Source organism: Cervus elaphus, chromosome 31 (genome assembly GCF_910594005.1).
Source record: "Cervus elaphus chromosome 31, mCerEla1.1, whole genome shotgun sequence".
NCBI classification, from domain to species: domain Eukaryota; kingdom Metazoa; phylum Chordata; class Mammalia; order Artiodactyla; family Cervidae; genus Cervus; species Cervus elaphus.
In genome coordinates this window covers 6,462,345-6,478,981 of record NC_057845.1, presented here as the reverse complement: position 1 = coordinate 6,478,981, position 16,637 = coordinate 6,462,345, and the positions used below count along the sequence as shown (strand labels likewise).

Sequence of the window (16,637 nt, the reverse complement as noted above, 5' to 3'; positions counted from 1 at the left end):
ACGGATAAACAGTAAGTTCCTACTGTAGCGCCCAGGGCAGTATGCTCCATATCCTGTGATAAGCCACAACGGAAGAGAGCATGAAAAAGAATATATATATGTATGTATGTTGTTCAGTCACCCAGTCACATCCGACTCTTTCTGACCCCATGGACTGCAGCACACCAGGCCTCCTATATATAAATATATATATAGCTTCCCAAGTGGCCCCAATGGCAAAGAATCTGCCTGCCAATGCAGGCGACATGGGTTCAATCCCTGAGTTGGGAAGATCCCCGAAAGTAGAAAATGGCAACCCACTCCAGTATTCTTGCCAGGAAAATTCCATGGACAGAGGAGCCTGGCGGGCTATATAATCCACGGGGTTGCAAAGAGTCAGACACAAGTAAGCACTCACACTATGTGTGTATATATATAACTGGGTCACTTTGCTGTGTGGTGGGAAGTAATGCAACACTGTAATTCAACTATGCTTCAACTACACAAACAAACAAACAAAAAAGGTAACAGCTCCCTGGAATGCTTTCCTAAAGATATGATGGGCGTATGGGCACTACAATTGATTGCGATCAACTCTCTGAAGACTCAACTTGTCGAGTTCTCCCAGGGAACCAACAATAAAAGGATGAACTATCAGTAGGCGTCTGTTGTGATCTATTCTTACCGAGCCGAGCTTCAGAAGGGACTTTGCAAAACAAGAATACTCAAAGTACCTACACTCAGAAGTGGGAAAGGAAGGCCTTTTTTAACCCAACTTTTAAAAATAAGTCCCCAGACCCAGCTTACTAAAAGCCACCCCAGCTCTAGAACAGGTCACGGCAAGATTAAGCGAGAGCCCTTATCTCTTCACCTGTGGGCTTATTCCAGATTCTCCTGCTGAACAAGAACAGGCACCTGAAAGTGAAGAAACTCTAAGCCCAGTCCCAGGGAACAAACTCAGGAGGTGCAGAGACGCAGGCAAGAACAGTGCTGCCGAAAGAGAGCCCCCATGGAAGACGTCTGGGGGGCCAGAGGATGGAGCTCGGTGGGGGTCCCAGAAGCCTTTCTGGGGCAGGCAGCACCCAAGCTGCTCCTTCTAGAGTGAGCATAAGGTTGTCAGAGGGAGTGGAAGGCAAGGTACAAACAGGAAAAACAGCAGATGGCGCAGGGGAGGGGGTTTCTGCCAAGGGGCTCATCTCCAGACTGGAGGTCAGAAGAGCCCCAGGGAAAAGCAGACTGAACTCCAGCTCGGGGCATATTTCCACCCCAGGCTTCTCAGTCCACATCCTCTCCCCTTTCCACACAAGGAACCACAGGACGGGGGCGACACAGGAGACGGAGCCGTGAAAGCAGGGGCACGACCAAAGCCCCAGCATCTTCAGTGCCTGCTGGCGTCTCTACATCTCCACCCACAGTCAAGAGACAGCGGCCTCGATCTACTTATGTCTCCCCCAAAGGACAAACAGCAGCAGCACCACAGAGCTTTCCATTGCAGCCAAGCGGCAATTCCACCGGCACGTAAGTCCCAGGCCCCTTTACACCCGGACGGGGGAGCTCAGGAACCTGTTCATCTCCCTCACGCGTCTCCCAGGACCTGCCAGGCTCAGGAAACCCACCGAAAGACGCAAGCCGCGGGGGGCACCCGGGGCACGGCCATACCTGTGTCGCTGCTGAGAAAGGCGAGGGGGCTCTCGCCGAGGTCGGCCGGGCCGTCCAGCCGATGGGGCGGGTTCTCCAGCAGTTCTGCTCCTCCCTCCAGCTCCGGGCAGGTCCTCACCAGGAGGCCCAGGGACGGCTGTGTGAGGAAATCTCTGAGCACAGAGGAGTTCAGGGTGCCCGCAGCCCGCTTATTGATCTCGAGAATCTCATCTCCTGCCTTCAGGCCTGCCAACGCAAGATGGAAAAATGTTTAATCTCAGACGCACACACACACATAAAAGCAGCAGCAGCGTCGAATCAGATGGCAGCAGCAGAAGAGCCCTGCTTCTAAAGGGCACGCCGAGCTCGCCTGTTAGAGGTGCCGCCGCTGCACACAGCCCGGCGTGCGCCAAGGGACTCCTCGGGGGACCACGTGGGCTTGGGTTCTGGAAGGTTCTACACTGGGATGTCACAGCAGGCCTGAGCTGCCCTGGATACACCGACCAAACAACCAAACAACCGTACCACTCCTTGAATCCATGTGCTCTGCTCTTAGCCGCTCAGTCCTGTGACCCCTCTTTGTGACCCCATGGTCTGTGGCCCGCCAGGCTCCTCTGTGCATGGGATTCTTTGGGCAAGAATACTGGAGTGGGTTGCCATGCCCTTCTCCAGGGTATCTTCCCAATCCAGAGATCGAACCTGGGTCTCCTGCACGGCAGGCAGGTTCTTTACCATTGAGCCCCCAGGGAAGCCCATATGTTCTATCCTAGTTATTGTCCCATTTCGAGGGCTCCCTGATTTCAGCAATGTGTGTGTCATGCACATGCTTGTCTACCGTGGACACGTGTGCACAGTCAGCTAAAGCCTAAAAATCGTTGCTATGGAAACAAAATGCAGGCGTCTCCTCGGCTACAATCACTGAAGATCATCCCATTCCAAACACATCCAGGGATGAGAGTTTACAGAACCAAATGCAATCATATTTGCTCCCCACACCCTGTCCACCCCCTGCCCACCACCTTTTATATGGGCTTCCCAGGTGGTGCTAGTGGTAAAGAATCCACCTGCCAATGCAGGAGATGCAAGAGACTCAGGTTCGATTCCTGGGTCGGGCAGATCCCCTGGAAGAGGAAATGGCAACCCACTCCAGTATTCTTGCCGGGAGAACTCCACGGGCAGAGGCACCTGGCGGGCTACCATCCATGGGGTCGCAAGAGTCGGACACGATTGAGAGACTGAACCACCACCATCACCTTTTATATAAAACTGCATCAGGACCTTGGGGTGAGTGGCCTTTGGAAGGTCCCCAAAGGTTCTGCTACTTTTGCAAAGCATTCTGGGGAGCTGCCAAAGCTTGGGACCCAGAGGAGTAGCTGTGAACCAGCCCAGTCTTGGAGGACAGGAACTTGCAACTGACTTGGGGCAGGTCTGCCTGATATTTACAAAACATGGCAGCAGTGAGAAGGGGAGGGGTTAGGGGAGAACAGGAGAAAAACACGGGTTCCTTTCGGCTAAAAAGAAGGAAAGAGGGTGATGCCTCTTTCTAGACTAACATGGAGAAACAAATGTGTGAAAAGGGAGTGACTGAAGGGCAAAGGATGATCTTCACCCAACGCGAAGCCACACAGCCCCTCAGGCACCCGCAAGTCGCACTCTGATTCCGCAGAGAAGGTCTCACTTCCCAGCTTCCCTGGGTCACACCTCTAGGCCAGCTTTACTAAGGTTTCCCCAACACTTGAAATCAACTCTCTGTCATAAAAATACTCGAAGAAACATCACGGGTGAGAAGGCAAGGGGAGAGAAACGAGAGTTTCTCTCCATGCCAGAGATGGAATTCTAGGAGACTAACCATTCCACTTCTGGGTGAAAGATTTTGGCATTAAAACGTTTGAATTGAAAATACAAAATTTCCACATGTGAAAGGCCATTGTCATCTTTGAAGTCTTCTCTTGGAGACAACTCCTTTGATTAGGCATCAGGGGCCGTAATATAAGCAGAAAAAGAGGAAAAGACAAAAACTAAAAACATTGGCAAGTTTTGTTTTGTTTTTTAAAATGAATCGCTAGGTTGGCTGGAATTCCCTGGCGGTCCAGTGGTTAGGACGTCATGCGCTCACTGCCAAGGGCCTGGGTTCAATCCCTGGTTGGGGAACTAAAGCCCACAAGCCATGCAGCCAAAAAATAAATTGATTTCTTTAAATAACTTTTAAAAAAGAATTTCTAGGTTTGTATGACTGTTTGAATACGAGTGTATAGTGGGTTAAAGGGTAACCCCTGAAAAGACATGTCCGTGTTCCAGAACCTAGGAATAGGAGCTTATTTGGGAGCTGCAGCTGTAATTCAGCAGAAGCTCTTGAGATCAGCCCATGCTGGGTTATCTGATGGGTCCTAAACCCAGTGACAACCATCCTGTGGGACAGGCACAAAAGAAAGACCCAGAAAGCAGCGGAGAAGGGCAGGGGAGGACGGAGAGTGAGACTGGGGGACGCTGCCACAAGCCAGCAAACACCAGATGAAGGGAAAGGCAAGGACGGACCCTACCCACCGACCCCCCGCCCCCGAGCCTCCCAGGGGCCCCAGCCCTGCAGACACCCTGGCTTCAGACTGTCCTCCAGAACTGTGGCAGAAAACAGTTCTGTTTCTTGAAGGTGTGTTAGTCGCTCAGCCGTGTCTGACTCTTTTCAACCCCATGACTGTAGCCTGCCAGGCTCCTCTGTCCATGGGGATTCTCCAGGCAAGAATACTGGTAATGGTTTAAATGAGATTAAACACAATAATCCATGTAGAACTCCTCATGTTGCACTTGGCATGTTGAAGATATTCAACAGACACTAACTCTCATTATTAATGTTCGGTAGCAGAAACAGGAAAACTTTGTTTTTCATTTTGAGCCTACTCAAAAATACTCCCTACTTGCCCAGTAAAAGCTGTGAAATATCCCATCTGTCGAGAAAGTTCTAGCCCATGGCCATCTCAGCCAGGCTTTGTCCTGCGGAGCCATCAGGAAGACACTTAGATGGCAGCAAAGAAGATGCCTGATCCCAACCTCAAAGGACTGCAAGAGCAGAACAGGCCCAAGATGAACAGAGACACATGTAAACACACTCTGGTTTCAAAAGTCAGTTCTACAAGGACAGTCAACGTGAGATCCAACACACAACAGAGGGTGAGAGAGACAGAGAGAGAGCAGGAATACGGGAACTAATAGTCAGCCCATTCCAGGCCAAAAGCCCATGGCGACTAACAACAATAAAGTGTAGGCTCAGTGAATGACAGAATATCCGGTTCTAATTAGGCTGCATGCCACCAGACTTCCACTGGTGTGTACCACATTCTGGTCATTTTAAGAAATACTGGCATCTGGATGGTGTCCAGGGGGCAATGACCAGAGTTCATCCTATCTTCTAACGAATTGTTGAAGGATCTGCAAGGGTCAAATGTGGAAAAGACTCAGTAGCTGTAACACAACAAATATCATGAACTGCTCTGGCTGGCTATAAAGGAGGCTAAATGGAGAATGGCAGCTGAAGGATTTTTATCGTCAGCGTCTGTATGATCCACAGGGAGCTCTCCAACATTGGCTAGCTCTCCATCACCTTCACATAGAGGCTGCGCTTTAACGTCATATACCCCGAGTACTGCAATAGCATCACGGACTCACGGGACACGAATCTGAGCAAACTCCAGGAGACAGTGAAGGACAGAGGAGCCTGGCGTGCTGCAGTCCCTGGGCTCACAAAGAGTGGGACACGACTTCACGACTGAACCACCACCACAACCCCAAATCTCTCTCCCGACACAGCCCTCCGCAGGCCGGGTACTGGGATGGTTTGCCGCCCACGTGGACAAATGGACATCCCTCCTGTATCTGTAGAGAAGAGCGTCATAGGGGGCAAGGGGGTTGCAGCACTCAACCGTTTGTTTTCATCTAACACCAGGGTTCTTGGATTCAAAGGACTAACACAGGATGTGACTAAAACCAGGGCAGTGTATTTCCCCACCCCCGCACCCAGCAGAGTCACTGCAGGGCTGCAAGAGATAAAAATCAGCTTGGGGTTCAAAGGGGAATAAACCCCGCCACCTCTGCTCTTAGCTGAGACACCCTCAGTGAAGGCACCAAACTCTGACTGCCTCTGGTCTCAAAAACACAGAAGGAAAATGAAGGAACAGTCACACCCGTGGCAGTTAGCAGCAGATGCATCACTTGGACTTTATCTCCCACAGGTCACACCTTTGTCACCCCCGTGCAGAGCCAAACTGCAGGGAGCCCTTCTCTGATGCTGACAACACAGGGCTAGGTCAGCAGCAGAGGGGCCCTGCCAGATGAACACCCAGAACTAAGCTGCCCCAGCACGTGGAAGGAGGGAGATAGGTCAGTCTGCCTTCCATCCGTCCCCAGCTGCTCCATTCAGCCAGCCTTGGGCAGAACTAGACACAGGCACCATGCCCAAGCAGAACTGACCGAAACACACTGAACTTGTACATTCAGTGGGTGTGAATTTGCCTGAATGAAGCCAAAATTCCACAGCAAGAAGAATGAAATGAAGGTGGAGTTTGAGCCCTACCTACCTGCCCGATTCATTTACAATGAGTATAGTGACTTGAAGAAAAAGCGAGAAGAAAGTTAGTCACTCTGTCGCTTCTGACTCTTTGCAATACCAGGGACTGTAGCCCGCCAGGTTCCTCTGTCCAAGGAATCCTCCAGGCAGGAATCCTGGAGTGGGTTGCCATTTCCTTCTCCAGGGGATCTACCTGATACAGGGATTGAACCCAGGTCTCCTGCACTGCAGGCAGATTCTTTACCATCTGAGCCACCAGGGGAGCTCAAGAATGTCCCCCCAAAAGTCATGTCCACTCAGAATGTGACCTTATTTGAAAATAGGGTCTCTGCAGGTGTAATGAGGTCAGGATGAACCCATACTAGGGTAGGGTGCGTCCTAAACCCAATGACTGGTGAAGGTCATGTGAAGACAGGGAGACACACAGGCTTTCCTGTAAGGACACCCTGTAAGGACAGAGGAGGAAATCAGAGTGATGCAGCTATAAGCCAAGGATGCCCTGGGCTATTAGCAGCCAGCAGCATCTAGAGAGAACCATGGAAGAGATTCTTCCTGCAGGGGCTCAGAAGGAAATGACCCTGCCAATACCTTGAATTCAAACTTCTAGCCTCCTGATCTGTCTGAGAATACACTTCTGTTGTTTTGAATCACCCAGTTTGTGGTAATTGGTTCCTGCAGCCCTAGGAAACTAACACAGGAAGCCAAAAAAAAAAAAAGAAAATCTAGGATGAAAAGATTTTCCCATTAGAAAGAGGATGGAGTGCTGGGGTTCCACAAGTAGCCTAGACAGACAGTGCTAGGAGCTCTTGTAGAGGGGCAGGCAGGCGTAGCAGACAAGAGCTCTCTACGGAGGGCAAGCAGTCTGGATCCGGAACCCCGAGGTTCTCAACTTCTACAAAGATCCCTCCATGAATGGCAGCAACAGAACATGAAGGAGCTTCACAAGCTCAGGTGAAGGTCAGTGTCAGCTTTGAGCAGTGTGCACCAAAGCACAAAGGGGTCTTCCCGAGCAGCTCCAACCAGACCCCCCAGACCTTCATTCCACCCCAGATGGTAGGGAAAGACAACCCCTTCTGATTCAAAGGGAATTTCCCACCAACCCCATGGAAAGGGGCTCAGAATTAGATTTAAAATCCAAGAAGGTTAACATTCCTTGCACAATTGAGCTGATGGAAAAAATACTCATATTCCCTGGAAGCGTTTGCCCTGAGACAACATTTAAACACTCTTCAAAGACGAACATTTGGGGCTGATCTTTCTCAGTCACCAACTAGAGAAATCCAAAAGGGAACTGAAGACAGACAAGTCAAGACAAGACGGTGAGTAACTTACCTTTCTTGGAAGCTAAGCCAGTTTCCTTTACACTATTCACGTAGAGCCTTCGAACACCATCTTCTTCCACAGAAGAAAGTGAAAACCCTGGGAAGCAGAGACAGAGGGTTAAGACAGCAGGTGACGCCCATACCCTCCAAGTGCTGAGCAGACAGCAGGAAGGATCCGGGTGAACTCGGCACATTCACTGTTTGGGTTATGGTCCTTCCCTATTTGTACTGTGTCACAAAGCAGAGAACTGTTTTTTTAAACAGCTCTAAATGAAGCCACAATAAAAATTAATATTACCGAGCACATCTATCTCCACATAACCAACTATCAACTCAAGTGGGAAAAAAATGACCTTGTTCATTACCTTGCTTGATAATTAATGCCACAGTTTTGCTTTTTTTCACTGTTCTCTCCGTCACACAAAAGAGAAACAGCTTATCTCGTTTGGGTCCTTTTGGCCTTTTTTTTTTAGTCAATCTATGTCCTAGGACATGTCAGAACACAACACCTGTACAGTATGTGTTCACCTATATACCGCTGTGTGGACACTGCTTTAATTTAGTAAAATTCTGCAAACGGGGATAAGTAACAACACATTTTACAAATCCTTTTCATATTGAAACTGATGGATCGCACATTCTCCTAGTGGCAGATCATAAGATTATCTTATACTCATCGAGGCTTCCAGAGCTCCGTTAGTTAACTAACCTTGGGCTTTGCCACATCCTTCAGAAAATAAGGCAGAACAAGGCTCTGAGGTTTTAAGTGCTCCCGATCCCATGTCTACAAGCTTTGGTCACTTCTGTTTCACATATAAAACTCCTTCTGATCAATCAATGGAAAGTCCACAACCAAAACCTACTTTCCCTCAGGATAAAATACTTTGGCAGATAATCCTAAAAGGGCAATGGAAATTAATACAACTGTAAATATCGGACATGTTTTCTGCTCTGGGAGAAAAATAAGGCTTAGGCAGAGAAAAATATAGTGGTTAAAAAAAAAAAGCAAAGAACAAAATAGAATAATTAATTAATGGACTGGGGCCCAGGGATTCACTGTGACTTCTCAGACTGTGTCATAATGAACACATGTTTTTTTTGCACCATTCACAGAACCAGGAAATAGATACCCACAGGTAGGCAAAACTGCCAAATGCCATCACCCACTAGGGGACCATAACTCCCTCAGAAAGAGAACAAGACAAGCTCACCCCTGAGGACTTTCCAGAGTCTTTCTTTTATTCTCTTATTTTAAATTCCATTCTTACAGCAACTTCTAACTTTCAGAAGACTCTTCAAGAAGTCCCACTCGGGGCTTCCCGGTGGTCCAGTGGTTAAGAATCCACCGTGCAATGCAGGGCACACAGGCTCAGTCTTGTGTCTGGGAAGATCCCACATGCCTCAAGGAACTGAACCTGGGAGCCACAAGTGTGAAAAGCTGCTTGCTTAGAGCCTGTGCTCCACAACAAGAGAAGCCACCCAATGAGAACCCTGCATATCACAACTAGAAAGGAGCCCTGATCTCCAAAACTAGAGGAAGCACCTAAACATCAACAAAGACCCAACACAGCCAAAATTAAAGACAGGAATATGAAAAAACTCAGTTCCACTCAAATAAAAATAATTTTAGACATGAGCCATTTAAATGATATTAGCCTTAACACAGTGGTATTTTTCTGCATTTCAACAGAGGTTTTCTTTTTCTTTTATCTGTTAGAATAGATACAGAATCAAGGACTGTATCAGGGAAAGGATGAATAGAATCCATTAAAATACAGGCATTTCCCTTCTAAAATGCTATCATTTTATAAAATGCTGAGACCAAGTTTCTTAATTATACTTCTAATTCAAATTTTCTCCTATTAAATATAAAATGAACACACTGTCCGGAGAGGCGATGTGTTGTGAGCCTACGGCAAGTCACCTTAAACCAGAGTCACAGCAGATGGCTGAGGTATTCACTTGTTGCTTTCTTTACCACTAAGGTTGCCCCTATTTCAAGATGTCAACAATCTCCACACTGGGGGGTAGGTGGGAATTTTAACCATTTCTTACAATAACAAATATGTATTCATTTGTATTAGTTTTTAGATTCCACATATAAGTGATATCATATTGTATTTGTCTCTCTCTGTCTGACATTTCACTAAGCATAATATTCTCTAGGCCCATCCATGTTGCTACAAACGGCAACATTTTGTTCTTTTTCGGGGCTGAATGTTATTTCATTGTATCCATATCCTGACTATTGTAAATATGGCTGCTATGAACACTGCAGTGCATGTATCTTTTTGAATTACAGTTTTCATTTTTTCCAGATATATAGAGCCAGGAGTGAGACTGCTGCATCCCTGGTAGCTGAGTTGGTAAAGAATCCACGTGCAATGCGGGAGAACCTGGTTTGATTCCTGGGTTGGGAAGATCTCCTGGAGAAGGGAGAGGCCACCCACTCCAGTATTCTTGGGCTGCCCTGCTGGTTCAAACAGAAAAGAATCTGCCTGCAATGTGGGACAGCAGGTTTGATTCCTGGGTTGGGAAGATCCCGCAGAGGAGGACATGGCAACCCGCTCCAGTGTTCCTGCCTGGAGAATTCCCACGGACAGAGGAGCCTGGCGGGCTGCAGTCCATGAGGTCACAAGAGTCCAACAACTGAGCAACCAAGCCGAGCCCAGCACCAGGGAGTTCTGGTTTTAGTTTTTTAAGGATAGCAACAATCTAATTCCAAGAAAAGACATGTAGTTCAGTCCAAAATGACTGCCACAGGAAATAGGAGTGAGTCCATATACAGCCAAAGCACCCACCCCACCAAAAGGCTTAGAGACCAGGAGGCACCCTGAGTGACGTATGACTGTGAAAATGCAGGGAGTGATTAAAACTCAGTGAAGAAACCAAAAAGACAGACTCACTTCTTGAATAACCAGAAGCTTCTTCATACTGAAACTGAGGACCAAAGAAAAATCATGACAACACAGTAAACAAAACAGATGGACTCAAAACCAGAGTCCAGGACACAGTGAAACGGAGAAAGTGAGAAAAACATAGACACCACTGACAGAGAAGGGGGCTTCCCGGGTGGCTTAGCGGTAAAAGAATCTGCCAGACAATGCAGGGGATGTGGGTCTGACCTCTGGTTGTGAAGATCTCCGGGAGGAGGAAATGGCAACCCACTCCAGTATTCTCGCCTGGAAAACCCCGTGGACAGAGGGGCCTGGCGCGCGCTAGTCCACGGGGTCGCAAAGAGCTGGACGTGACTTAGCAACTGAGCAGGCATGCCTGCTGACATAGAGGGGACGCAAGACCAAAAATCCAATGGTCGAAGAAGTCCCCAGAGAAAAACAAATACTCAGTTGCTCAAATGATGCATTCTTCCACTTCAAGGCTGCCTAGATGGTCACGCTTAGTCTATTACAAAACTATGTGAACTAACTTCAACAACAAGGTCTGAGAGAGTCCTGAGGGCTGAGGTGGAGGAAGGATGAGAAATCAGGCAAGTGCTAAATCTTTCCATTTGTTTCGTCAGTGGGATTATTAAGTCATATTTTCCTCCCTGAAGTGTTCTACAATAGAAAGCAGTATCTGGTCTGTATGCTGATGTGTGCTAGTAACTTACATACACTGAAACTGATGTATAGCAGGAAGCTGCTCTTAGATGCAAGTGTCAGAGAAAGATGGGCTGACTTTAGGCTCCTTAGCACCTTTGAGGTCAGAGACTCTCAGGTCTCTTAGGACTGGGGGACTCTAACTTCTGTGGAAACACCTCTGCCAACATGAACTGGACACTGAGAATAAATGGCTTAGCTGAGCTTATTAGCTATGCATCCTGAGAGTCCCTTGGACTGCAAGGAGATCCAACCAGTCCATCCTAAAGGAAATCGGTCCTGAATATTCATTGGAAGGATTGATGCTGAAGCTGAAACTCCAATCCTTTGGCCACCTGATGTGAATAACTGACTCATTTGAAAATACCCTAATGCTGGGAAAGACTGAAGGTAGGAGGAGAGAGGGATGACAGAGGATGAGATGCTTGGATGGCATCACCGACTCGATGGACATGAGTTTGAGTAAGCTCTGGGAGTTGGTGATGGACAGGGAGGCCTGGTGTGCTGCAGTCCATGGGGTCGCAAAGAGTCAGACACGACTGAGCGACTTCACTTTCCCTTTTCACTTTCATGCACTGGAGAAGGAAATGGCAACCCACTCCAGTGTTCTTGCCTGGAGAATCCCAGGGATGGCGGAGCCTGGTGGGCTGCCTTCTATGGGGTCGCACAGAGTCGGACATGACTGAAGCGACTTAGTAGCAGCAGCATCAGCAGCAAAGACATTCCCCAGGCAATCCAGTGGTTAAGATTCTGCACTCTGGCAACAAAGGGGCATGGGTTCGACCCCTGGTCGGGGAACTGAGATCCAACATGCTGTGTGACACAGCCAAAAAAAAAAAAAGAAATAACTGTACAGAACTAAAATTTTTTAAAGTATAAAAGTATGGGCTTCCCTGATGGCTCATTGGTGAAGAATCTGTCTGACAGCGCAAGAGACATGAGTTTGATCCCTGTTAAGGGAAGATGCCCTGGAGAAGGAAATGGCAACCCACTCCAGTATTCATGCCTGGGAAATCGCAAAGACAGAGGAGCTTCATGGGCTGTATAGTCCATGGGAGAGAAAAAGAGTCAGACATGACTTAGCAACTGAACAATAACTCAAAAATATAGCAGTTTTAGGCTCCGTGTCTGTTTCAGAGGCCCCCAAACCAGTCCATCTTGGAGTTTGATCCCAAGAACTTTGAAACCAGAGAGAAAAGAATAACTGACATGGTGCATTTCAGTTCGGAGGACCCAGACACTTATTTGTAGCATTGCTACCAATAACCGCTTTTATTACTGAGGTCACCCTTCTGCTACAATAATAAGCCTTTCGGACACATTTATTCCTTGCCATCAAAAACATGTGGTCGCTTGATGATGTCTTTCATTTTAAGGTCAAGAAGTAAAATGGCATGAAGGTATAACTCAAGTGGCCAGGGGTCGGAAGGTAGGTTTTCTTCATTAGGACAAAGCACTCCAGTGAAAGCGGTCTGAGAGGTTCAAATAAGCCTCTGCCTGCGGGAGAGGCTACAGATAGAATATTGAAGGCGCTGCTGCCTAGTAAAGGATCTGTAGATTTTCAAATGCTAAAAAGCCCAATCAGTTAATTCAGAGAGAAATGGTAAGCAAGCACATGCAGTAAACTTTGTATCTTTTCTAAAGGTATTCTGCTCTTCTTCAGTTGCTAAGTGTATCCGACTCTTTGAGACCCCATGGATGGCAGCACGCCAGGCCCTTCTGCCCTCCACCATCTCCCAGAGCTTGCTCAAATTCATGTCCCCCGAGTCGGTGATGCCATTCAACCATCTCATCCTCTGTCACCCCCTTCTCCTCCTGCCGTCAATCCTTCCCAGCATCAGGGTCTTCTCCAGTGAGTCAGCTCTTCGCATCATGTGACCAAAAGTATTGGAGCTTCAGCATCAATCCTTCCAATGAATATTCAGGGTTGATCTCCTTTAGGGTTGACTTGTTTGATCTCCCTGCTGTCCAAGAGACTCTCAAGAGTCTTTTCCAGCACCACAATTTGAAAGCATCAATTCTTCAGCACTCAGCCTTCTTTATGGTTTTCTAGTTCCTCTCTTTTTAAAAAAAAATATGTGTATATTTATTTGGCCACATTGGGTCTTTGTTGCAGCAGGTGGTCTCCCTAGTGGCACACAGGTTTGATTGCCCTGCATGTGTGGGATCTTAGTTCCCTGACAAAGGATCAGACCAGGGTCCCCTGCATTGCAAGGAGGATTCCTAACTGCTGGACCACCAGCCCCTAGCTCTCCTCCTTTCCAGCATCCGGTAGGCCTACACTTCTCTGCCCACCCACCCTCCCACCACTCCAGTCACGTGCTCTGAAGAGTATACTGGGAGTGAGCCAGTGACTGGTTCACCACCTCCCCTCTTTGCCTTCTGCCAAGAAACAGACAATGTCCCAGGTGGCAGCTGCTCCAGGACCTAGGCCTGGAGTGAGGACAACAGAAAGAAAGGGTTGCGGCCAACCCACAGAGGAGGCAGGGTGAACAGGAGAAAGGATTCCACTGTTCGCAGCCAGGGCGCTTTGGTGACTGCCGCTGCCTCAGCTGACCTGGCCCCGCCTGACTAATCTGCCCCGATAGAGTACGGGTTTCCCTACGTGTTGTACTCAAGCAGCAATTCTTCCACTGTCCAAGTCACCAAGGGTAATGCTAAGCAGACCGCTGTTGAATCCATGGAAAATACTGCACCTTTAACGACACCAGCATCAGACAACTGCGTAGGAAAGCCCTAACGGATCGGGCCCGACTGCTGCTCTTTGAAAAAAGGCCGGCTTACAAGTGTGGTTCCTGCCTGGCATCTGGGAACTTGGATTTGGGGAGGGTTCCTAACACCCTGGTAGATCTCATTGTGTCTAAAAGTCTGTACAGACAGCGTGGGGTACGCCGAACACCTGCTTTCCTCCCGGAAGGCTGGAGTCCTGGTACACGCGAGGCAGAGGGCCCCTGTGTGACCAGCCTCCTAACCAAAACCCTGGGCAAGGAATCCCTAACAAACCTCCTACAAGACAAGTAGTTCCCATGCGTTGCCGCTGAGGGAACCGTGGACTTCCCATGTGACTGGGCTGGACTTTCGGGAGTCTGCACCTGGTGGCCAAGCACCTCAGCCCATGTGCTTCTCCCTTTTACTGATGTTATTTCATATAGTTTTGCTGTGATAAATTGTGGCCATGAACACGACCATAAGCGCAGTGAGTCTTCTTAGTGAATCGGCAAACCTAGGGATAGTCTACGGTACCCCAATTCACATCAGAATGAGTTCCTTTAACATCACCTGTGAGGGATGGAGAATAATACATATATTGGGGGGCACAGGTGCGAAAGGATAATTTCTTTATTATGTGTTACTGTTGCCCAGTTACTCCGTGTGGCTGACTCTTTGCCCATGAGGCTCCTCTGTCCATGGGATTTTCCAGGCAAGAATGCTGGAGTGGGTTGCCATTTCCAACTCCAGGGGTCTTCCTGACCCGGGGATCAAATTCATGTCTCCTGTACTGGCAGGCGGATTTTTTTTACCACTGAGTCACCTAGGAAGCCCTTCTTCATTACTAGGCTACAGTATAATATAAAATAATCTGTTCTCAATAAATCCACTTCTCTTTTATGACAGGAAAACCATGAAGGTTAAAGTTACAAAATATAAAGCTAAAGCCTTCATCATACTGAGGGTAAGTATCTTTCCACCCCACCCCCCCTCAGTTTGGCTGAGGTGCAAAGCACAGAAGCCAGATGGGTTGTCCCCAAAGGTTTTATTGAATTGTAAATAAGTGCATGTTTATGCAGGAATTGTTTTCACGTGAAGAACACCAAAGATCAAAGAAAAATAAACATACCATAATTATCACCAGCTGTATCTGACTTCTCAATCTGGATGTTCTGAGTGACTTTTGGACAAATTTCAATTTCTTTGTACAGCTGAAAATGACAAAGAGAAACCTAATTAGGACTACATTATAAATAACTTGTTAGAAACAGTCATCAATTTATAAATCTATTTTTTCACAACTGACATGACATCAAATTCTCATCACATCCCAGTATTTTTCTTGAATTGACCCCATTAAGACTTAACGTGGTAAACTTTTAAAAACTTATATTCCCAAATTTAGCTGTAGTTCCAGTTTCTAAATGATTCCTTGGCATACTTTGTATATACAATTTTTTCCCACCCTATATCTATCACAGACCTGAAAAATAATGCTAAGGTAATCAAAAATTTCCAGTACTAGAGAAAAACATTAACATCAAGAAGAGGTTATAAAGATCTTGATATGGAGTCCACAGAAATAGGAGACATCCCTGTGCTTCTGTTCATATGCCATTTTTGCTCAAAAAGTCCACAATATGCAGAGGAAAATTACAGCACTGAAACAGATAAAAAAATCATATAAATGACAATATTCTCTTCTAGTCACAGAATTATACAAAACTATTGAGAAAACTTAAGTACATAGATCAATCAAATCTCTCAGAAATCCAAGAAAAAATGGGAAAAGAGATAAGAGAAATTGGTGGTTTATTAAGAAATTTTATTTCAATTAATTTAATTGATACTTCACATTTTGATGGGCTTCCCTTGTGGCTCAGCTGGTAAAGAATCCACCTGCAATGTGGGAGACCTGGGTTCAATTCCTGGGTTGGGAAGATTCCCTGAGAAGGGAAAGGCGGCCCACTCCAGTATTCTGGCCTGGAGAATTCCATGGACTGTATAGTCCATGGAGTCACAAAGAGTCGCACAACTGAGCGACTTTCACTTTCACTTCTTTTAAGATTGACTGGTTTGATCTCCTTGCAGTCCAAGGGACTCTCAGGAGTCTTCTCCAGCACCACAGTTTGAAGGCATCAATTCTTTGCCTCTCTGCCTTCTTTAGGGTAATCTAAATCATAAATGTATGGATGTGAGAGTTGAACTGTGAAGAAAGCTGAGCACCGAAAAATTGATGCTTTTGAGCTGTGGTGTTGGAGAAGACTCTTGAGAGTCCCTTGGACTGCAAGGAGATCCAACCAGTCCATCCTGAAGGAGATCAGTCCTGGGTGTTCATTGGAAGGACTGATGCTGAAGCTGAAACTCCAATACTTTGGCCACCTCATGCGAAGAGTTGACTCACTGGAAAAGACCCTGAGGCTGGGAGGGATTGGGGGCAGGAGGAGAAGGGGATGACAGAGGATGAGATGGCTGGTTGGCATCACCAACTCGATGGGCATGAGTTTGAGTAAACTCCGGGAGTTTGTGATGGACAGGGAGGCCTGGCTTGCTGCGATTCATGGGGTCGCAAAGAGTCAGACATGACTGAGCGACTGAACTGAACTGAAAATCATAAATGGCTTTCCTGGTGGCTCAGATGGTAAAGAATCCACTTGCAAGGTGGAAGACCTGGGTTTGATCCCTGGCTTGGGAAGACTCCCTGGAGAAGGGAACAGCGGCCCACTCCAGTATTCTGGCCTGGACAATTCCATGGACTGTACAGTCCATGGGGTCACAAAGAGTCGCATGACTGAGTGACTTTCACTTTCACGTTTTGATGTCCAGACTTAG

General features: G+C 47.3%; 1 protein-coding gene across 7 annotated transcripts in view; it reads right to left on the bottom strand.

Moving 5' to 3' along the window:
* TIAM1 (TIAM Rac1 associated GEF 1) overlaps positions 1–16,637 on the bottom strand; it is a 451,497-nt gene that overhangs the window by 71,208 nt on the left and 363,652 nt on the right. For all 7 annotated transcript variants that reach the window (XM_043892676.1, XM_043892670.1, XM_043892674.1 and 4 more), the window contains 3 exons: positions 14,935–15,016; positions 7,508–7,594; positions 1,639–1,863 (listed from right to left, as the gene is read on the bottom strand). In XM_043892676.1, the coding sequence (XP_043748611.1) occupies positions 1,639–1,863; positions 7,508–7,594; positions 14,935–15,016 (394 nt within the window). The remainder of the gene's footprint in view (positions 1–1,638; positions 1,864–7,507; positions 7,595–14,934; positions 15,017–16,637) is intronic.